The sequence below is a fragment of the Heterodontus francisci genome, chromosome 7 (genome assembly GCF_036365525.1).
Source record: "Heterodontus francisci isolate sHetFra1 chromosome 7, sHetFra1.hap1, whole genome shotgun sequence".
In the NCBI taxonomy this organism is placed as follows: domain Eukaryota; kingdom Metazoa; phylum Chordata; class Chondrichthyes; order Heterodontiformes; family Heterodontidae; genus Heterodontus; species Heterodontus francisci.
Window position 1 is genome coordinate 105,465,449 of NC_090377.1, and position 24,490 is coordinate 105,489,938.

The 24,490-nt window shown below is 44.4% G+C and overlaps 1 protein-coding gene across 1 annotated transcript in view; it reads left to right on the forward strand.

Moving 5' to 3' along the window:
- Nucleotides 1-24,490, forward strand: part of LOC137372405 (protein unc-80 homolog) — a 500,647-nt gene that overhangs the window by 229,584 nt on the left and 246,573 nt on the right. Inside the window, exon 23 of the mRNA XM_068036292.1 lies at nucleotides 6,929-7,101. Within this exon, the coding sequence (XP_067892393.1) occupies nucleotides 6,929-7,101 (173 nt within the window). The remainder of the gene's footprint in view (nucleotides 1-6,928; nucleotides 7,102-24,490) is intronic.

Genomic DNA, 24,490 nt, shown 5'->3' on the forward strand with positions numbered 1-24,490 from the left:
CCTATCGCCTGCTTATTAGGTGCTGCTACCTCCAATTGTGGGCCACCTTACCCTGTAAAAGAGGGAGAAGTGTGTCAGTGAGTGTGGTGCAATGTGTTTGGATGATGTACCTGCTACAGTTGACTAGTTGACAGTGTGTGCAAGCTATGAGATAAGAACAAAGAACAAAGATAATTACAGCACAGGAACAGGCCCTTCGGCCCTCCAAGCCTGCGCCGATCCAGATCCTCTCTCTAAACATGTCGCCTATTTTCTAAGGTTCTGTATCTCTTTTCTTCCTGCCCATTCATGTATCTGTCTAGATACATCTTAAAAGACTCCATCGTGCCCGCATCTACCACCTCCGCTGGCAATGCGTTCCAGGTGCCCACCACCCTCTGCGTAAAGAACTTTCCACGCATATCCCCCCTAAACTTTTCCCCTTTCACTTTGAACTCGTGTCCTCTAGTAATTGAAACCCCCACTCTGGGAAAAAGCCTCTTGCTATCCACCCTGTCTATACCTCTCATGATTTTGTACACCTCAATCAGGTCCCCCCTCAACCTCCGTCTTTCTAATGAAAATAATCCTAATCTGCTCAACCTCTCTTCATAGCTAGCGCCCTCCATACCAGGCAACATCCTGGTGAACCTCCTCTGCACCCTCTCCAAAGCATCCACATCCTTTTGATAATGTGGCGACCAGAACTGTACGCAGTATTCCAAATGTGGCCGAACCAAAGTCCTATACAACTGTAACATGACCTGCCAACTCTTGTACTCAATGCCCCGATGTGAGTGTGACGCTTGCAGCAGTGCTAAGGGTGAGCTGAAGCAATGAACTTTGGGAATGAGTCCTGACTGATAGAAATTGTTGGCAGTTGAGTGAAGTTGATGTGATGAATGGAGCAGTGTGTGAGGCCAGTGATTGATTTGTAAGCTTGTGAAGATGCATTCACTGATTTTGACCACTCGCATGAAGCCGTTGAACTTTTTGCAACACTGCATCCAGGTCTTCAGAGCTGGACTGCTGGCATTGACCGTGATGGCTATCTTCTCCCACTATTTCGTAATGTCAAACTGAAGGGCCTGATGGCCCCCTGAGGAAAGTGGACCTCTCTCCTCTTGTCCATCTCCTGCACTAAGGCCTAAGCACAGTATCGGAGAACGTTGGGGCACACTTCTCGCCTGTTGCACTGTTTCCACTCCTCTTTTTGCTCATAAACTCCTCATTAACCAATTCCAGCAGCTGCTGCTGCCAGAATGCACCTCACCTTCAAGGGGTGCAGTCTGGCTTCAAGTAGTGCAGGCTAGCGTTAAGTGGTGCTAGCCTCACACAAAATTGGGCCCCCTGCTGAGACATGCAACTACTCAGCAGTGCACTTAGCATGGCCTGCACATTACTATTATTTAAATTAGCCAGCAGCATGAAGTTTGCCTGCTGCCTGCATCACTATGAACGAGCACAGGTTAATTGCACACCATGATCCTCACATCTGATTATTAGCCTTATTAAATTTTTCCCCCCTTTTGTTTTAAGGACATTAAAACTCGAGCAAGAATTGGTCCCTGTGAAATACTACTTACTACTGTTCCCCAGACAGAACATTTTCCATTTATCCTGTGTCTTCTGTTGCTAAGGTGCCTCTTAAACCATCTAGATAACTTTATTGCTGTGAAATTCAGACCATTAGCACCCATTTTTCAGCGCTACAAGTGCCATTTTGCCTCCAAAATGGTGTCCATGGTGTGTGTGCACACTTCGGCTGAATTTAGTGCAGCTGACTGAGCTCCTAGCACTGAGCCGATAAGATGGGTGGTGCAATTCTATGGCACCAGGCCATAAAACAGCCCGCCACCGGGATCCCTGTCCCTCTAAAGATGGGGATCCCACCTCCAAGAGCTGCCAGCCAATCACAAGGCTGGCAGCTCAGTAATATCAGCAGTGTGACCGGGAGCGTGAGTGTAAGTGAGGCAGGGTTATTTATTTATTTTTTTTTATTTAGAGATACAGCACTGAAACAGGCCCTTCGGCCCACCGAGTCTGTGCCGACCATTAACCACCCATTTATACTAATCCTACACTAATCCCATATTCCTACCACATCCTCACCTGTCCCTATATTCCCCTACCACCTACCTATACTAGTGGCAATTTATAATGGCCAATTCACCTATCAACCTGCAAGTCTTTTGGCTGTGGGAGGAAACCGGAGCACCCGGAGGAAACCCACGCAGACACAGGGAGAACTTGCAAACTCCACACAGGCAGTACCCAGATTTGAACCCGGGTCGCTGGAGCTGTGAGGCTGCGGTGCTAACCACTGCGCCACTGTGCCGCCCCTTGCTGCGGCCAGTTCGGCAGGGCCCGGCGATGGGGAGAAGGAGGCTGGGCATTGAGTGCAGGGGGAGTGGGGTTCAGGGAGGTGGGTTGATTGCCGGTGGGCGCTCTCCATTGGCCACAGATTGCCGACGTAGAAAGGCTCCCCCAAGCCTGTAAGGAGCTTGCCTCGTTTTACTGGGCAACCTCTCTGCATGGCAGAGCTGCCCCTCCCCGCCTCCCCACAACTGCTGGCATTAAGCTTTCGGCCGCCCCTGACTAAATTGCAGTGTGACAGGAAGGCGACAGGCCCTCCACCCCCTCCTCCTGTTGCAATTCTATGGGCAAGCCCATCTCTAGGGGGCCCATTAATTTAGCCCTTCTGGTGCAAGCTGCACCAGACACCATTTTGGTGAAGGTGTTAGCACATGGTAGCAACAGTCCACGAGAATCATGCTGAGTAGTAATGTGTAATTTGACATCAGATCTGCCACTTTGGAGCACAATGCTTCAGCTAATGCCATCTCTTTAGCACGTTCAGCAGTAGGAAGGACCCCCACCAGTGCTGTTTAAAGGAATCACCAACTACTTTCAGGTTAGTTGCTGATTGATTTCTGCTGGCCCTTGCTGCCCCTTGGAACCAGGCCCAGCGCTGGAGACCTGGACCTCAGGTAAACCTAACTCTGATTTCCCATTCACCAACAGTCCAACACCTTACCGGTGTCTGTTACTATCACAGTGTCTGCTTGACCACAATGCTAAAATAAAAAAATGCCAGAAAATAAACATTCCAAACCAAATTTATAAATTGTGGAATTAAAGCAAAGTACTGCAGATGCTGGAAATCTGAAATTAAAAGCAAGAAATGCTGGAAATACTCAGCAGGTCTGGCAGCATCTGTGGAGAGTGAAGCAGAGTTAATGTTTCAGGTTAGTGACCCTTCATCGGAACTGGCAGATATTAGAAATGTAAAAGGTTTTAAGCAAGTAAAATGGGGGTGGGGCAAGAGGTAACAAAAGAGAAGGTGTTGGTAGGACAGAGGGTCACAGAGAATAACTGACCAGAAGGTCATGTAACAAAGGCAAACGGTATGTTAATGGTGTGCTGAAAGACAAAGCGTTAGTACAGAGAGGGTGTGAATAGACTGTAAAGCACAAAGCACTCCAAGCACAAACATTAAAGACAAACAGAAACAGTGGGTAGGCACAGTAGAAACAAACTAAACAAACTAAAAAAAAAATAACGAAATAAAAAAGAAAAAATAACTAAACATAAAAAGGGGGGCCTGTCATGCTCTGCGTGGAATTTATAAATTAAATCATGCCATATTGCATTCAAGCATAAACTAATCACCCTTGTGCATTATTTTAGTGCCTGTCTTCCATGTACCTTTGCCTGTCTTGGTACTGCTATGTAGTACTACACTAGTGGCTGCAGCAAGGCTGGTGGTAATCTGTTGACTTTCAGTGGGAGAGACTGCAGCTGGCCCTGGAGGACACCTTCAAGCAGCTCTGGCCTTAGAAGTGCCTGGCTTTGGACTGCAGCATCTGAGCATAGGTGGTAGCAGTCTGAGCTTGCATGGCAGCAAGCTGACCTTGCATGTCTTCAATTTAAGCTTCTACTGCAGCACGCAGACATCAGATGGTTTCTGCTTGTGCTACAATGAACTTCTGACGGCGGCCCTCAGACGCTGCATCCTGTTTGGGTCCGCAAGTGTGGTAAAAGAGTTAGCCATCATTTCCACATTGGACAGAATGGACTCCAAGCTCTGCAGAAAGACCTACACCAAGTTGGTGCTGATTTCTCCAAGCTCTTTGACATTGGGTGCAGGCTTTCTGGCAAACCTGTCAATGCACCACGCACATTGGTGTGCATATCCATCAGCCTTCTTCTGTAGACGACCCCATCAAAATCCTTACCTGAATCCTCTACAGCAGAACGCATGTGCCACCTCACCCGCCGATAAGTTAGCACCTGTGTTACACGTGTTCCCTACCCTGGTTGCAGGCCACTCATGCCCTGTGTCTTACCACATGCAGATCCCACTTCCAAGCTATCCTCTGAAGTGCACGCAGTGTCAGTACCTGAGCTGGTGGCTGCAAGTGTGAAAGCGAGTGACAGTGTTTCTTTGTCATTGCCTTATTCTTGCTCTTCCACCTCTTGCTCTTCCACCATTGCCTATACAGGTGGCATTCCTCGAGTATATAAAAGGAGAAAGGCACAGGGTAGCGTTGTGGTGAAGGGTGGGGAGAGGAAAACAAAAGCTGTATGTTTACACCATCTGCAGCTTGTAAATCAGAAGAGATTGCGGGATAAGGGGAAAGTAAGAAGGAGGATTAGATATGAGGATATCATCATCTTAGATGGTTTCAGCCTCCCCACTGGCCACAGCCTCAGCTATGCCCACTGTAATTATGGTGATATCCTCCTGTGATAGATCATATTTTTGCTCCTCTCCACTTCTTGCACTAAGGCCTTCACTGCAGTCAGAAAATCTTGGAATCAACTCTCTGCCATGTTGCACCATTATTGAGTGTTTTTCATGTCAATGTCACTTTTCAAATAACTTCCAGCATCTGCTCCAGCCTCACCTCCTCTTTAAGATGTGCAGTCTGGTTTTAATTAGTGTAGGCTAGCTTGAACTCATTCTATCCTCTCATAGTTTTGCACCCCTACTCAAGCATTTAACCATTGGTGAAACCACATCTCAAATACTGTGCAGTTTTGGTCTCCTTATTTAAAGAAGGATGTAAATGCGTTGGAGGCGGTTCAGAGGAGGTTTACTAGATTGATACCTAAAATGAGTGGGTTATCTTATGAGGAAAGGTTGGACAGAGTGGGCTTGTTTTCACTGGAGTTTAGAAGAGTGAGGGAACACTTGATTGAAGTTTATAAGATCCTGAATGGTCTTGACAAGGTGGATGTGGAGAGGATGTTTCCTCTTGTAGGTGAGTTCAGAACTAGGGGGCACTGTTTTAGAATTAGGGGTCGCCCTTTTAGGACAGAGATGAGGAGAAATTTTGTCTCTCAGAAGATTGTGCAACTTTGGAACTCTCTGGTGGTGGAGGCGGGGTCATTGAATATTTTTAAAGCGGAGATAGATAGATTCTTGTTGGGCAAGGGAATCAAGGGTTATCGGGAGTAGATAGGAGTGTGGAATTTGAGACACAAACAGATCTGCCATGATCTTATTGTATGGCCTAACAGACTAGAGGGGCCAAATGGCATACTTCTGATCCTAATTTGTATGCCCATTTAATGCTGGTTGCATTCTACAATTATTTAAATTATCAGGCAACGTGAAGTTTGTGTGCTGCTTGCATCAGAAGCAACAAATGCAGGTAATCCTACATCACAATCACAGCACTCGTTTTTGGGCCCTGTCCAATTTCGGAGCCTTTAACTCTTCCATGAATTTTAACCTTCCCTACTGGTTCCACTGATTCAGTGTCTTTTGAAAATCCAAGTCGACTAATATCTCTTTGGTTATTCTCATCTCTTCTAAAAATGTATTGGAAACTGAGAACCTCCACCCACCAGGACGACTAATGTTTCTGAATGCCATAAGACCATTTAAAAAATTCTTGATAATGGAACCATTAAATGTATTTTCTTTAATGGAATTAGAATCATACTATCCAAGCTATGTAAAATCTAATGAGTAATGGGGTACAGTTTTATTTAGTCATTTTAATATAATTTATTGTATTAATGAACATTATTTAATTTATAATTTCTAAGCTTTGTAAACACACAGGGCTTAATTTTTGAAATACAGAAGAAAGTCTATTTTCTAATCAGACTGAGTTCCATATGGAAATTAATTAGCATAATTCACAGATGGCATGTTAATTATACTCCGGTTTTTTAAAGGTAGGATTCATGTGCTATTAATTGAAATTTGGGGAAAATTATATATTGACTTATTGTAGCCATTTTAGTCATCACTATCTATCAACTGTTATCAAAAAGTGATGTAAGGAAAGATTACGGAATTCTCTGGACCTGTTCAGATGGCAAGATATATCTTGATAGGTAGTTTTGATTTGTAGTACAGGATTGCCGGTAATACAGTTGGACCTTGAGGTCATGGCACAAGTTGGCAAAGCATTCTTGTGAACTTGGTGCCAAAATTCTGTATCTCTTCAAGTTGCACTGTTGAGAAACCATTGACAATAGATAAATAACAAGAATAATCTCCATTCTCAAAGGACTTTACATTGAAACTTGAAGTATTTGGAGTGAAAGGCTTAACAGATTCTGATTTATTAGATTGTAACATGGACAAGTGTGCATGTTTGGGAGGAACCGGTGATTTTGGACCTATGGTTGTGAAAGCTTTCCACCACTGGAGTTTTCCTTGTGGCTGGGTCCGTTGTAAATTAATTGATAGAGGTTGAGTGCTATGATTATCAACAACTCTGTTACAATAATGTCATACAACTACTAGGATGTTGAAGATGAAGTAGATGGAACTTGGTCTTTTTTTTTGTCTAGTATTTCCTATGTTTCTATCAGATCACATCTGTCGGTTAAAATTTAACAATGTCTAATAGCCTTATCTGTGTTAACAAAGACATGATTATTTTTTAATTTGTGCAATTTGATACTGTGTCTTATATTTTTTCAGGCTGTCGTAGCTTTGAGGAGCACCTTGCAGCCAGTCAAGAAGGGAGCAAAAACAAAAATATTGTGAATCTTGGAGCCATTAGACAGGGCATGAAACGATTCCAGTTCCTTTTAAACTGCTGTGAACCTGGCACGATCCCTGATGCTTCAATCCTAGCTGCAGCTCTTGACCTGGTAAAAGAAAATCTTTGTGTTTTGTCTGCCAGTTTCTGTTTTAGGGATGTGGTAATGCTGGTCCTTTCGCTAAGTTAAAGGTAGAAAATTTCCATTGTTAAATGGTGATAGTTGAGGAAGTATTTTTTAAAATTCATTCTTAACCAAAGAGTGGTTAGAATGTGAAATTAGCCACCACAAGCAGCAGTTGAGGTGAATAGCATAGATTCATTTAAGAGGAAGCTAGATTAGGGAGAAAGGAATAAAAGGAAATGCTGCCACGGTGAGATGAAGTAGGGTGGGAAAAGGCTTATGCGGTGCATAAGCACTGGCACAGACATGTTAGGCCAAATGCTCTCATTATGTGCTGTAAATTCTATATAATTCCATGTCACCTGTGAACAGCAAAATCATAATTGAGGATGTAATTTTTTTTAACAAGTTCACTTTTACAATTTGATTATAAATTGCGAGCAGCAGAATTCTTACAAACGTACAAAATCGTTGAACAGGAAAAGACCAGCTGGTCAATCAAGCCTTCCCTACAGAAAAACAAGGCCTGGAGTATCATGATTGGGTGCCCATTCCCACCAGCACACATGTCCACCTGCCCATCATCAGTCATGTAATCTCCTGGGTGAGGCCCAGGAAAAAACTAATGACCAATCAGGGAAACAAAGATCTAGGAAATTCCTCTCCGACCTACTTAGGCAATTGAAAGTAATCTCTAGGAAATCACTTATTTATGTATATTTATATATGTTGTTATATATTTATCTATATATATTTATAGATACTACTTGGCATTTTATCTACCTTTTATAAGATGTGATCTTTCCAATTCAACATGCATTTGTAAAGGGTCAGTCAAGTCTAATGAGCCTAGTTGAACTTTTTGAGAAGGTAACTAAAGTAGTAGATAAGGGAATGTCTGTGGATGCCATTTATATGGACATGCAGAAGGCATGTGACAAGGTTCCACATAAGAGACTGTTAACAAAAATGAGAACGCATGGAATTGGAGACAACCTATTGACTTGGATAGGGAATAGGTTAGGAGATAGGAGACAGACCGAATGGATATATGTTCAAATTTTCAGGATGTGGCTCGTGGTTTCCTCCAGGGATCTGTACTGGAGCCACAGCCTTTCACTATATTTATAAATAATTTGGATGAAAGATTAGATAGATGTACATCTAAGTTTTCGGACACTAATTTAGGTGTAAGTGGCATTCAGAAAGTCTGCACTCACCACCTGAGCCAATGACTTGTTCTATGGGTCTACTATTCACTGGGGGGAAAAAAATCACTCTAACACCTAACCATTACATAGCTTATGTGCATATGACCTCTGTTCTTCCCCAACTTTCTAGTTGAAATAGCTTCTGAGGGGAACACATTGTTAATTGTATATCAAATGTATTTAATTATATACAGGTGGAGGACATTAATTAGGATTTCATGAGCACATATGAAGAGACATGTACTGAAACTGTGGTGTGGTTGAGGTTTAGATTAGATTAGATTAGAGATACAGCACTGAAACAGGCCCTTCGGCCCACCGAGTCTGTGCCGAACATCAACCACCCATTTATACTAATCCTACACTAATCCCATATTCCTACCAAACATCCCCACCTGTCCCTATATTTCCCTACCACCTACCTATACTAGTGACAATTTATAATGGCCAATTTACCTATCAACCTGCAAGTCTTTTGGCTTGTGGGAGGAAACCGGAGCACCCGGAGGAAACCCACGCAGACACAGGGAGAACTTGCAAACTCCACACAGGCAGTACCCGGAATCGAACCCGGGTCCCTGGAGCTGTGAGGCTGCGGTGCTAACCACTGCGCCTGTATGCTTGTAATGTTTCACTCTGTAAATAAATGTTAGACTGAGTAAAGATTTGCTCCAGTACTATCCTTCACCAACTGGATTTCTGGAATTTAAGACACATGAAACACAATCAAGCTCTTAACAATTCTACGTACCTCTATAAAACTTGGGCGGCACAGTGGTGCAGTGGTTAGCACCGCAACCTCACAGCTCCAGCGACCCGGGTTCAGTTCTGGGTACTGCCTGTGCGGAGTTTGCAAGTTCTCCCTGTGACTGCGTGGGTTTCCGCCAGGTGCTCCAGTTTCCTCCCACAGCCAAAGACTTGCAGGTTGATAGGTAAATTGGCCATTGTAAATTGACCCTAGTGTAGGTAGGTGGTAGGGGAATTGAGGGGATGTGGTAGGAATATGGGATTAATGTAGGATTAGTACAAATGGGTGGTTGTTGGTTGGCACAGACTCGGTGGGCCAAAGGGCCTCTTTCAGTGCTGTATCTCTAAGTAAATAAAATCACTCAGAAGTCTACCTACTTATAAAGGGTAAAGACCCAGCCTTTTAAGCCTTTCTGAATGACTAAAATCTTTCAAGTTAGAAATCATCCTCATAGCCCTCCGCACTTTTTTCAAAGCATCCGTATCACTTGTTGTGGTACACCTTTAAGTGGGTGCAGTTATGTTTTCCGTTTACATTACTAGAAGAGAAATGATGTAATGTATCATGTGACTCAGACTCTGTCTCAGTCTGCTGTGAGGGAGCATGCGCACAAGTTCTTTTACTTTGTAATGCCGTTACCAACTCTTCAGCTCCTTAATAAATGAACTTAAAAGCCCCTGGAAAGGACAGCATTACCCCTGAAATAATCAAGAGTGCCAAGCCTGCTATACTCTCAGCACTACATGAACTGCTATGCCTGTGCTGGGACGAGGGAGCAGTACCCCAGGACATGCGCGATGCCAACATCATCACCCTCTATAAAAACAAAGGTGACCGCGGTGACTGCAACAACTACCGTGGAATCTCCCTGCTCAGCATAGTGGGGAAAGTCTTTGCTCGAGTCGCTCTGAACAGGCTCCAGAAGCTGGCCGAGCGCGTCTACCCTGAGGCACAGTGTGGCTTTCGTGCAGAGAGATCGACTATTGACATGCTGTTCTCCCTTCGTCAGATACAGGAGAAATGCCGTGAACAACAGATGCCCCTCTACATTGCTTTCATTGATCTCACCAAAGCCTTTGACCTCGTCAGCAGACGTGGTCTCTTCAGACTACTAGAAAAGATCGGATGTCCACCAAAGCTACTAAGTATCATCACCTCATTCCATGACAATATGAAAGGCACAATTCAACATGGTGGCTCCTCATCAGAGCCCTTTCCTATCCTGAGTGGTGTGAAACAGGGCTGTGTTCTCGCACCCACACTTTTTGGGATTTTCTTCTCCCTGCTGCTTTCACATGCGTTCAAATCCTCTGAAGAAGGAATTTTCCTCCACACAAGATCAGGGGGCAGGTTGTTCAACCTTGCCCGTCTAAGAGCGAAGTCCAAAGTACGGAAAGTCCTCATCAGAGAACTCCTCTTTGCTGACGATGCTGCTTTAACATCTCACACTGAAGAATGCCTGCAGAGTCTCATCGACAGGTTTGCGTCTGCCTGCAATGAATTTGGCCTAACCATCAGCCTCAAGAAAACGAACATCATGGGGCAGGATGTCAGAAATGCTCCATCCATCAATATTGGCGACCACGCTCTGGAAGTGGTTCAAGAGTTCACCTACCTAGGCTCAACTATCACCAGTAACCTGTCTCTAGATGCAGAAATCAACAAGCGCATGGGTAAGGCTTCCACTGCTATGTTCAGACTGGCCAAGAGAGTGTGGGAAAATGGCGCACTGACACGGAACACAAAAGTCCGAGTGTATCAGGCCTGTGTCCTCAGTACCTTGCTCTACGGCAGCGAGGCCTGGACAACGTATGCCAGCCAAGAGCGACGTCTCAATTCATTCCATCTTCGCTGCCTTCGGAGAATACTTGGCATCAGGTGGCAGGACTATATCTCCAACACAGAAGTCCTTGAAGCGGCCAACATCCCCAGCTTATACACACTACTGAGTCAGCGGCGCTTGAGATGGCTTGGCCATGTGAGCCGCATGGAAGATGGCAGGATCCCCAAAGACACATTGTACAGCGAGCTCGCCACTGGTATCAGACCCACCGGCCGTCCATGTCTCCGTTATAAAGACGTCTGCAAACGCGACATGAAATCGTGTGACATTGATCACAAGTCGTGGGAGTCAGTTGCCAGCATTCGCCAGAGCTGGCGGGCAGCCATAAAGACAGGGCTAAATTGCGGCGAGTCGAAGAGACTTAGTAGTTGGCAGGAGAAAAGACAGAGGCGCAAGGGGAGAGCCAACTGTGCAACAGCCCCAACAAACAAATTTCTCTGCAGCACCTGTGGAAGAGCCTGTCACTCCCGAATTGGCCTTTATAGCCACTCCAGGCGCTGCTTCACAAACCACTGACCACCTCCAGGCGCGTATCCATTGTCTCTCGAGATAAGGAGGCCCAAAAGGAATGTATTTGTGTGTTAACCAATCCCTTATGCATGGTTGGTGCCTTGATCTTTATTTCATAGTAAGCACAAGGGGAAGAAAACACAATGTGGTGTTAGCGACGGAGGATTTTTTTTATTTTCAAGCATACCACAAACAACATGGTGTCAGTTCTGATGGAAGAAACTGGTAAGCAGGAAAACATCTGAAGTTTTAAAACCTTCAGTCAATGCAAAATGTATGATCTCTAACCGCCAATCGGAGTGCACAGATAGTCTGTGAGTTTAACAGTGCATTGAGAGCTGCAGTGCCAGGTAGTGCTCGATTGGGGAAGGTGTGTAGCTGGGACATAGGCCATCAGACCGATTGTGGGGCAAAGGAGAACTAAGAACTGAGAACCATAGCGGAAATTGGGCCATATAAGGTCGCGAAAACGACAGGCGAAATCGAGAGAAGGCTGGAAAAGTCTTTGCACCATTATTCACTTTGTGGAGCATCGTGGTGCATTCCTGCCATGACCCATCTTCGTGGGCGGAGCCTCAGAAATACACGCACAAGCGGCAACAGCGCCACTCATTTCAAGTGCTGTAGCAGCAGTGGAACGAGCTGTGATGAATAGAGAAACTACAAGCAATTTAAGCACTGCAGTATGTTTAAAGAATTTACAGTATTCGAATCCTGATCAGTAAAACAGGAGGAGTATTCCTTTACATGGCAGAGAGAAAGAAAGGTCCGGGGAATATTGCAAAATGTCCACAAAACTCCCAAGCTTAAATTGGAAGGCACCTAACCTACTTTCTGAGTTTAAATTACTTAAGCAAAACAAAGAGCGAGAGGTCATTAAGCATGTCCAATCCAGACAAGTAGGCAATAAAGATTCGTTTCGCCATTGGAAGTGAAGGTTTGCATAGGCTTAACACATTCAGGTTCACAAAAGAAGACCAAACAGATCCCAAGAATATTTGGACAACTTTGGAAGATCAGTTAAGGGTCAAAGCGAATTTCCGCATCCATCACCTGGAGTTTATGTTGTACCATCAACAGCTTAAGGAATCCATCAATTGTTTTATCAGTTGATGCAGAGAAAAGGGTGCTTACTGCGATCAGAAACAGAGTGAAACGACGAATTAATGATTGCTTCTACTCCAATAGACGCATTTCAAAAAGATCGCAGCATTGATGAGCTGCTCAAAGACAGACGCAAGTATGAGGCGATCATTGCAGGCTGACAAAGCTTGCAGGTCTTGTGTGCTACCCCAACTGTTGACACGTTGACCAGATTATCCAAACCTGAGAAGACATGTGGAAGGTGCGGACTTCTACACGCACCGAAGAGTTTCCCAGCGTTTCATGATTTCTGCAAGGCATGTGACACAAAGGGTCACTGGCAACAGCAATGCAGAAGAGCAAAGGCTGAATGAGCTTCAAGAAGTCATGCAACGGCTCAAGCAGACCATAAACAGTACCTTCAAGCAGCAGCAAAGACTGTACTAGATTTCATAGGCAAAGTATACACGAGGTAGCGGAAAAAAGGGAGAACGACGATGATGATCAAGACGCTGCGAGGTGCAGTGAGCATACATTCCTAACTGTCTGTGTTGCAGAGCACATAGATGCCATTGCACTGTCAGAAGTCTTTGCCATGATTCAGATCATCTGTTTTCAGAAAGTCAGGAAACATTTGCTATTAGCAAAAATAGACACAGGGGCAAGTGGCAACATAATGCCTCTGAGTGTTCTACAAGCAATGTACTCACAGAAGTGGAAGGCCATGGTGACACCCAGTACCGTGAAGCTATCAGCATATAATGGGTTGGCAATTCCATGTTTAGAATCCATCATACTAGAGTGGAACTGCAAACAGTCATCCTGGATGTCACAGATGTTCTACGCAGTAGAAACCAAAGGCCAGGCAGGTCTGCTGGCATGTCAAGATCTCATATTGGTAACGATACAGAGGATCAGCCAGGTACCGGAAGGCAGATCAGCATCCGAACATACACCCATTACTTTGACTAGCGATCTAACATCGCAATATCCCAAATATTTCGATAGGATCAGCAGTTTTCAGGGAGATGCAAGGTTACACTTGAGAGAGGATGCCGTACCATCAATTGATCCACCTTGCAAGTGCAGCATTCATATCCCGACCAAGTTGAAGATCAAGTTTTTTATTCATCATAGGATGTGGGCGTCGCTGGCTAGGCCATCCTTAATTGGGCCGAACGGCCTGTTTCTGTGCTGCATAACTCTTTGACTCTATGAGTTCCCATTGAGAAGGTGGTGATGAGCTGCCTTCTTGAACTGCTGCAGTCTATGTGAGGTAGGTACACCCACAGTGCTGTTAGGAAGGGAGTTCCAAGATTTTGACCCAGTGACAGTGAAGGAACGGTGATATAGTTCCAAGTCAGGATGGTGTGTGGCATGGTGGTGACCTTGCAGGTGGTGGTGTTCCCATGCATTTGCTGCCTTTGTCCTTCTAGGTGGTAGAGATCGTGGGTTTGGAAGGTGCTGTCTAAGGAGCCTTGGTACGTTCCTGCAGTGCATCTTGCAGATGGTACACATTGCTGGCACTGTGCGGCGGTAGTGGAGGGAGTGAATGTTTGTAGATGGGGTGCCAATCAATGGAGTTGGACAAAATGGAAACGGATGGGATCATTCGGAAGATACAAAAGCATATGGATTGGTGCAGCTCAGTCACATGTTTCGTCAAGAAGGACGATTCACTCCGAGTCTGCTTGGATTCAAGACGTTTGAACAAAGCGTTAAAGCGTTGTCCACATATAATCCCTACTTTAGAAAAGCTCAGTCCAAAATTTGGGGAAGCAAAGCTCTTTTCAAAACTTGACGCACAAAAAGGGTATTGCTCAGTATACCTGGCACAGAAGTGCCAGGAGCTGACTATATTTCATATCCCATTTGGTCTTTTTTGCTTCCAGTGGCTTTCTTTTGGGCAATCTGTCAGCCAAGATCTTTTTCAAGCTCATATGGATTGTATCAGCTGTACAGTACCAGGATGCATATGCATTGTAGATGACATAGCTGTCTGGGAAAGACAAAACAGGAGCAATGGCTGAACAACTAAATGCATACTTTGGTTCTGTCTTCACAAAGGAGGACACAAATATACCAGAAATGTTGGGGAACACAGGGCTTAGTGAGAGAGAGGAACTGAAGGAAATCAGTATTAGTAGAGAAATGGTGTTGGGGAAATTGATGTGATTGAAAGCCAATAAATCCCCAGGGCCTGATGGTATGCATCCCAGAGTACTTAAGGAAGTGGCCCTAGAAATAGTGGATGCATTGCTGGTCATCTTCCAAGATTCTGTAGACTCTGGAACAGTTCCTACAGATTAGAGGGTAGCTAATGTAACCCCACTATTTAAAAAGGGAGGTAGAGAGAAAGCAGGGAATTATAGACCAGTCAGCCTGACGTCGGTAGTGGGGAAAATTCTAGAGTCCATTATCAAATATTTTATAGGAGAGCACTTAGAGAACAGTGATAGAATTGGGCAGAGTCAGCATGGATTTACAAAACGGAAATCATGCTTGACAAATCTACTAGAATTCTTCGAGGATGTAACTAGTAGAGTTGATGAGGGGGAGCCAGTGGATGTGGTTTATTTGGACTTTCAGAAGGCTTTCGACAAAGTCCCACATAAGAGATTAGCGTGTAAAATTAAAGCGCATGGGATTGGGGGTAGTGTATTGCAATGAATAGAAAATTGGTTGGCAGACAGGAAACAAAGAGTAGGAATAAACAGTTCTTTTTCCGAATGGCAGGCAGTGACTAATGGAGTAGCGCAGGGATCGGTGCTAGGACCCCAGCTATTCACAATATATATTAATGATTTAGATGAGGGAACTAAATGTAATATCTCCAAATTTGCAGATGACACAGAACTGGGTGGGAGGGTGAGTTGTGAAGAGGATGCAGAGAGGCTTCAGGGTGATTTGGACAAGTTGAGTGAGTGCGCTAATGCATGGAAGATGCAGTATAATGTGGATAAATGTGAGGTTATCCACTTTGGTAGCAAAAACAGGAAGGCAGATTATTATCTGAACCGCAATAAACTGAGAGAGGGGAATATGCAGCGAGACCCGGGTGTTCTCGTACACCAGTCGCTGAAGGTAAGCATGCAGGTGCAACAGGCGGTAAAAAAGGCAAATGGTATGTTGGGCTTCATAGCGAGGGGATCCGCGCACAGGAGCAGGGATGTCTTGCTGCAATTATACAGGGCCTTGGTGAGGCCACACCTGGAATATTGTGTACAGTTTTGGTCTCCTTATCTGAGGAAGGATGTTCTTGCTATAGAGGGAGTGCAGCAAAGGTTACCAGACTGATTTCTGGGATGGCGGGACTGACGTATGAGGAGAGATTGAGTCGGTTAGGATTATATTCGCTGGAGTTCAGAAGAGTGAGGGGTGATCTCATAGAAACCTATAAAATTCTAACAGGACTTGACAGGGTAGATGCAGGAAGGATGTTCCCAATGGTGGGGGAGTCCAGAACCAGGGGTCATAGTCTAAGGATACGGGGTAAACCTTTCAGGACTGGGATGAGGAGAAATTTCATCACCCAGAGAGTGGTAAGCCTATGGAATTTGCTACCACAGAAGGCAGTTGAGGCCAAAACATTGTATGTTTTCAAGAAGGAGTTAGATATGGCTCTTGGGTCTAAAGGGATCAAAGGGTATGGGGCGAAAGCAGGAACAGGTTACTGAGTTGGATGATCAGCCATGATCATAATGAATGGCAGGGCAGGCTCAAAGGGCCGAATGGCCTATTCCTGCTCCTATTTTCTATGTTTCTATGTTTAGGAGCATGATCGGAATTTACATCTGCGGATGCAGGTGGCACGTAAAGAAGGGGTGGTGTTTATTGTTGTGTAATAAATCTAACCACTCTCGAGTCCATGGGATTAAAGCAAGCAAAGACCTTTATTCAAGCATATGCAAGGGAGAAGACATCACTTACCCCCCGAGAGCCTTCTCAATGATAGAGTTTACAGCACACATTTATAGGATACAATAGCCATTATTCATTGATCACACTACCCCCAACGTACCAGCTTTACGACTTGATCAATGAACTGGATTGTATGGCCCCAACAAATGTTTCCTGTTATCTCAGCCCCCAACCTTGACACTGCTAGTTCCCATGGTTTATTGTTGCTTGTCAAGTCTCTAATTTCCCCTTATCTCTTTTCTTAGTGAAGCAAGTTTACATAGGCTGTTTGAGGCAATTAAGTACTGAGTTGTACAATCCCAGAATAGGGTCCAGCATCCCATCAGGTCAAAGGGTCACTCACAGCTATAGTATTTCTTCTCAGGTTATTAATGCATTCTAATGCTAAATCTACTAATGTTGACCCTTTAGCTCCACTTCAGTAACAGTGACAAATGAGACATTACATGCAGCAAATCAATTTCTTTGGCACGATTTATTCGACTGCTGGTATCCGTCCTCACCCAGGTAAATTGGAGGATATCCATACGATGCCAACACCCCGAGATAAGGAGGATCTTCAACAATGTTTAGGTCATTTCAACTTTTTGTCTCCCTACAATCCTAATTTCGCGCAAAAAGCATTATCTCTATGGGAACTGTTGAAAAAGGAGGTGCCTTTCCCGTGGCACCAACATCTCTTTGAGGCACTAAAGAAGTCATTGTCAGAAGCATCGTTATTGCAATTCTACAATCCCAGTGAAGTGACCACTGTAGAAGTGGATGCATCCCAAAAAGGCTTAGGAGTATGCATACTGCAGAAGGGTAAACCCATAGCATTCGCTTCAAAAACCCTAACTGTGCTGTAGTCCAATGACTTGAACATCGCGAGGGAATCATTAGCCTTGCTGTTTGGAATTATGTGTTTTCACACCTACCTGTTTTCGGGAAGAGATTTGTGGTAGAGACCAACCACAAACCACTCCAGATGATTTGGGGGAAACCATTGGCTAGCGCACTGCTGAGGCTGCAATGTCTGAAAGTAAAGATACTGGGTTACGACTGCATGGTTCGGAATAAAGCAGGTAACTTGATGGTTACATCCAATATGCTCATCAGACTACACTATCCAGCGAAGACCACACATGTGGACATAAATCTACAGCTCGAACTGCTCGAAATTGAACTTGAAAATGTTCTACACATTGACCTGATGAATTCCGCACAACAGAAATTTCAGCAACTACAGGTGGAGACAACGAGGGATTATACATTGCAGGAACTTTGGAAAATGATCATCGAAGGATGGCCTGACTCCATTCAGGTTGTCCACATGCACGTGAGACAGTTTTGGGCTTATCGGGATGAGATCGGCATTTCCCAGGGAGTCCAAGGGAAAGCAGATCATCATACCAGAATCATTGTGATGTGACATACTACAGCTACTTCATCAGTCATACATCGGCATAGATCGTATGAGGAGGCTAACGAGAGAGACAGTCTGTTGGCCAGGTATGAACAATGACATTGAAGTCACAGTTAAGAAGCGCGAGGCATGTCAGGAAAATATGCCAAATCAGCACAAGAAACCGCTTTTACCACACGTAGTTCCTACTCATCCTTGGGCCAAGATTGCTTCCGACCTCTTCCACGTCCATGGGGATGATTTCTTAGTTGTCACTGTTTTCCAAGAATCCTATCATCCGTCAATTGCACAATACGTCAAGCACAACTGAAGCTTCGGGCTGACAAGTCCTGATGGACTTCATCCTAGGATCCTAAAAGAAGTCGTGAGTGAGATAGTTGATGCGTTGGTTTTAATTTTCCAAAATTCCCTAGATTTGGGGAAGGTTCCATTAGATTGGAAAATAACAAATGTAACTCCTTTATTCAAAAAGGGAGGGAGACAGAAAGCAGGAAACTACAGGCCAGTTAGCTTAACATCTGTCTTAGGGAAAATGTTAGAAGCTATTATTAAAGACATTAAAGCAGGGCACGTAGAAAAATTCAAGGCAACCAGGCAGCATTAAAATCGTTTTGTGAAAGGGAAATCATGTTTAACCAATTTATTGGAGTTCTTTGAAGAAGTAACATGAGTTGTAGATAAAGGGGAACTGGTGGATGTACTGTACTTAGTTTTACAGAAGGCATTTGATAAGGTGCCATATCAAAGGTTATTGCAGAAAATAAAAGCTCATGGGGTAACATATTGGCATGGATAGAAGATTGGTTAGCTAACAGGAAACAGAGAGTAGGCATAAATGGGTCATTTTCTGGTTGGCAAGATGTAACGAGTGGTGTGCCACGGGGATCTGTGCTGGGGCCTCAACGTTTTACAATTTATATAAATGACTTGGATGAAGGGACCAAAGGTATGGTTGCTAAATTTGCTGATGACACAAAGATAGGTAGGAAGGTAAGTTGTGAAGAGGATATAAGGAGGCTGCAAAGGGATGTAGATAGGTTACGTGAGTAGGCAAAGATCTGGCAAATGGAGTATAATGTGGGAAAATGTGAAATTGTCCATTTTGGCAGGAAGAATAAAAAAAGAAGCATATAATCTAAATGGTGAGAGATTGCAGAGCTCTGAGATGCAGAAGGATCTGGGTGTCCTAGTGCACGAATTGCAAAAGGTTAGTATGCAGGTTCAGCATTGGGAAAGCTGAAAGAATGTTATCGTTTATTGCAAAGGGAATGGAATACAAAAGTAGGGAGGCTATGCTTCAGTTATACAGGGCATTGGTGAGGCCACATCTGGAGTACTGTGGACAGTATTGGTCGTCTTATTTAAGAAAGGATGTAAATGTACTGGAAGCAGTTCAGAGAAGGTTTACTATACTAATACCTGAAATGGGCATGTTTTCTTATGAGGAACGGTTGGACAGCTAGGCTTGTATCCACTGGAATTTAGAAGAGTAAGAGGCAACTTAATTGAAACATATAAGATCCTGAAGGGTCTTGACAGGGTGGATGTGGGAAGGATGTTTCCCCTTGTGGGAGAATCTAGAACTAGGGGGTCACAGTTTAAAAATAAGGGGTCACCCATTTAAGACAGAGATGGGGAGACATTTTTTTCATTCAGAGGGTTGTGAGTCTTTGGAACTCTCTTCCTCAAAAGACAGTGGAAGCAGAGTCTTTGAATATTTTTAAGGCAGAGGTGGATAGATTCTTGATAAGCAAGGGGGTGAAGGGTTATCAGGAGTACGCGGGGATGTGGAGTCAAGATTACAATCCAATCAGCCTTGATATTGTTGAATGGCGGAGCAGGCTCGAGGGGCCGACTGGCCTTCTCCTGCTACTAATTTGTATGTTCGTAGCAAACACATTAAATGCTATTTTCAGTTTGTTTGGGGCATCCAGGGAGGTAATCTCAGATAACAGGCCTCTATTTGCTGGAAAGCCATTCAGGGATATGCGTGAGAAGTGGGGAATAGATCACAGTACTTCATCTCTGCGCTACCCAGATCTAACTGCATGGCTGAAAGAATGGTTCGTATGGTGGAATGTTTAATTCTGAAGTGCAGACAGATCAAACCTTAGGGCAATACCTCTAAGTGCAACCATCCCATCACTGGCGGAACTCATGTTTAGCAAACCAGTGTGAAGGAATCTATCTAGTTTTCATCAATCTACCCTTCCAGAAGCCAGAGAAGAATTTTTGAAAAAACAGGAGAGGATAAAACATGCACATGACAGGAATGCAGTCAAACAGTTGCCAAGTTTAAAGATCCGAATTCAGCATCCCATGGAAGGTACGTGGCTACCAGCTGATGTAACAAGGATCTGTCTGGAGCTGAGGTCACATGAGGCCATCACACCCAATGGTACCACGGTGAGACGGAACAGAGGGAAAATCAGGGAAGTACCTAATCCTCAACCACCGTGTAACTCCACTGCATTCAGGACAAGATCCAAGGCAAAATCCAAAGCAACATCTAAGCATGAAACTCCAACAGACCACTGTGAGAAGATTCAACAACCTCAAGCTAACAATACAGTCACTAAATCGGGGGGTATAAGTAGTCTGCCACTATGCTTCAGGGACTTATAAGTTTATGAATTTCTCAACTCATAACTCTATAATGTATTTGTGTGTTAACCTATCCCCAATGCATGGTTGGTGCCTTGATGTTTTGTTATGACCGAGCTGGGAAGCGTGCACTGTCTTTTCTAGTTCCACTTCTCCACAGGTCACACCATATATTTCAAATGTTTGCCCAGTTATATACTCTACTCTTTATCCCAGAATAAAATACAGCAACCAGGTTTCTTTAATAAACAACAAAATTATCACTTTATTATCAAACAAGACTTATCCAGTAAAGAAGCAAGGCATTAATACACAGATTGAAATATGAAACTTCCCTTTATAAATACCAACCCCCCCCTCCCCCCCCCACACACACACATGCTCACACACACACGGAAAAAAAAGAAATTCTCAATGCAGAGGTCTTTAAAAAAAAGACCAAAAAAGATTACTTTTGCCAAATACTTGCTAATTCTTGAAGAAAAAAAGAAAAGATAAGGAAGTCAGTTGTCCCTTTTTGTCTGGCATCTGGGTATATGGAGACGGGTCACTGGGATCTTTTCAGAAGCATTTCATTCTGGAGATGTTGAGAAATAGTCTGGTAGGCTTTTGAAGGAGAAATGCGGGATCAGGGTTTCGGTTATCACACTCTGGATTCACAGGGTTTTTTCAAAGAGGTAGAGAAGGAGGAGCTGATACACTGGATTTCTCAGGGTCTCTTAGAGAGGTACAGGAAAAATGAGCTGGGGGTTTCTTTTCAGCAGGCTACAAAACCAACTCCTTTTCAACACTGTCCACACCCCAACTGAACCAAAAGAAATCTCAGAAACGAAACCAATTCCTGACCCTCATAAATCTTGACATGTCACTTCTTTGGAAACATCTCCCCTAAGTCACCAAGGTTTCTGTTGTTTATTTATTTTAAGGCATGTGATTTCCTGTAAAGGTTTTTATCAAACACAACTTCTCAAGTGTCCTTTCAGTTAACTTTCAACAACAAAACAAAGTCCAGCATCTATGAAATCTTCAGCCTTCCAAAATGAATCCATTTCCACAATTTAAATATGAGTTCTCAAAAAATATTTAACAAAAAATGGAAGCACTGTCATAACAGTTTATTTGTCAGTAAGCAAAAGGAGAAGAAAACACAACATCGTTCATGTTTTGGAATCCAAATGGGGTCAGACCGAGTATTTTTACAAGGACAAGACAATGGGCTGGATTTTACCAAGCCCACGTCATTGGGCTCCATGGTGGAGGGTACCAAAAGATGGTTCCAGTAGAGGTCTGCCACAGAAGCCGACGTCGGGGGGGCCCAGCCCGATACTCCCGGTGACGGCGAGGCTCCATAGCGGAACCCCGCCGCTGGGTGATGGGACCTTGATTTAAATATTTCAGTTACTGACATGCATAAATTTAAATCAATTTACCTTAAATCTTCCGGGCCCGGCGCGATCTTCAGCATGGCGGCCGGCACTCCCATGCCTTCAATTCCCCATCCGGCAAAAGCCGGCGTTACACTGGTGGGGAGCGGGGAGGAGTTAATATTTTCAGTGCAGTGGGTGGAACGGGGTCAAATAAATGTAATGGGTGTAGGGGATGGTGGGAAGGGGTGAACGTTAAACTTTGTGCAGTCTGAGGGAGGGATGGTCAGATTTAAAAGGTAAGTGTTTTGGGGGAAAGGGCAAGTAGTTAATGTAATTGTTATTGGGGGCTGGGAAATAGGCCTTAGAAATTTATTTGATAACTTTGGTGGGGGTGGGGGGGGGTGTAATTTAAAACATTTAAATGTGCCAGCAGGCTGGCTGCCCTTTAAAAATGGTGACAGCGCCTGTGCACAGGCAGCTGACACCATTGCCGGGGACAGACAGCCCGCCCCCTCCATGTGATTGGGGGGCGGGGCAGCACCCCGGCTATTTAAATGAGCTGCTGTGCAGGAGATTGTGGAGGCTGTTTGGCGTGGGCCCGTGTGTGTGGACACCATTTTTTGAGCTTGCCACCTCTCAATGTGATATGTTTTATATTGAACAGTCCTATTTATGCAACCAACTACCCTGTTTGCTGTGCTATGGCTTCTTGCCATTGATCATGAACCTTTGCAGAACAGTGAATATTAAAGGCAAGACATTTTCTTTCAACTGATTTTAACTCAGTATTATGTGATCTGTAACTGCACTTGGTATTGGCCCTGTCCATGTGCTTTACACTGCATTTAAATAAGTTAAAAGGCATCTGCCAGAGTTTGTCCTATTCCCCTAGCACATTTAGAGTTGCTTTCAGAAGTTCATTCTCCTGCATAATCCTGACGCAGTTTTTGTGTCATCTGTGAACTCGTGGAATGTTTCCCCAACACTTACATCTAGGTCATTTACAAAGATAGTTAAAAGCAACAGCCACAAGACGCCTGTGCCCGTGTGGGACACTATTAGCAACTGGCCTCCAAGGAGATCCGTATCCATTGACCACAACTTTCTGCCCATGAAAATGTAGTCAATTCCTGATCAATTGGAACAGCTGCCGAACAGTATCACAGGTTTCTAAATTCTCAATTAACCAATTTGGAAGTCAGTAGACAATGTCTACTGGAATGCCCTCATCAAATAACCTTGTAACTTCCTCAAAAAAATTCCAGTAGATTAGTTAGACATGATAAGATTACCAGCCCTCTTACCAAGCAAATCATTCATTGATGAATAGAGGTCTGAAAAGGTATATGGGGAAAAATACAAAATAACATGCAAAAACTTCAGTGATTTAGACTGATCATAGATGCTCTATAAATCTGTGGCCGGGATTTAACCCTGGGCAGATGGGAACCCGCCTCCGACTGAAAAGTCGGTGACGAACCCGCTTCCGCCTCTCCTGGGGATCCGACCTGTATTATGCAGGTCGCCGGGCTTTAATTGGTGTGAGGCGGGACATCCACTTGCCTGAGGTAGGAAGTCCCGCCTGATAAAGCAGCCGGCCAATCAGCGGGTCGGCGGCTCTCTGTTCCAGCAGTATCACCGCTCCCGGTGGCCGCTGGTGGGACTACAGCCCAACTTGAAGAAGATGTCGGGGAGCCCAGAACAAAGGTAAGTTTTCGTTGCCTCGCCAGGGCCCGACTGATTACCTCCAGTGGTTAATTGGGGGTGGTTGGGACAGCGGGGCGGCCTTCCATCGGGCACAGGGTGCCCAATCATCAGGGTCTTCCCACCCCGGCCATCAGAGAGCCATCTCCTTTTGTCAGGTGGCTTCCTTCGGTCCTCGGCCGCCCGACTAGCCATGGGTAAAATCCCCGTGCAAGCGGGTGAAGGCCCTTATGTGGCTGTTAAGTAGCCACTTAAGGGCCTTGATTGGCCTGGGGTGGGTGGGCCTGTGTAAAGTGGAGGTGGAGGCGGGAGTGACTTGGGAAGGGCTCCCAGAACCCCCCGCTCCATTTTACGCCACCCCCCCGCCACCAACCCGCTCTTTGGGGGGGGGGGGGGGTGCGTAAAATTCAGCCCTGTGTTTAAGTTTTATTCATATTTTGTGTTTCATAAAATGTTCGCTTTAAATCATTTTTCCTTTTCTGTTAAATACACAACTCCCTATCTGAGAGGACAGGCTGATCATTAATTCCCAGATATATGTATATTCTGCTTTTTAACAGATTGTAAGGAGCTGCACAGAAGGTTGTGGGAGGGTGGCATAAGGGAAGGAAATGGAAAGTGGAGGAAAGAAACAGAGCAAAATTAAAATTACAGAGATGGAAAGACTGGCCTCTTCTAATTTTAATTTCACATCTCTTCACCCAGTTCATACCCATCCTGTTCGGTCCCTACCTTTTCTGCTTTTTGACATGCCACTGGCCTCCTGCTTTAATCTTGCTATGCTGCTCTTCATTCTATTGGCTGTGTCTCGCAACCACCAATCCCCATATAAGTCTTGAAAATTTCAATTAATCAAGCCTCCACATCTTTGTGGGGAAAAATAGTTCCAGATTTCCACTAATCTTTGTTTGGAAGAAGTGTTTCCTGATTTTACTCCTAAATGGCATAGCTCTAATGTTAAAATTGTGCCCCTTGTTCTAG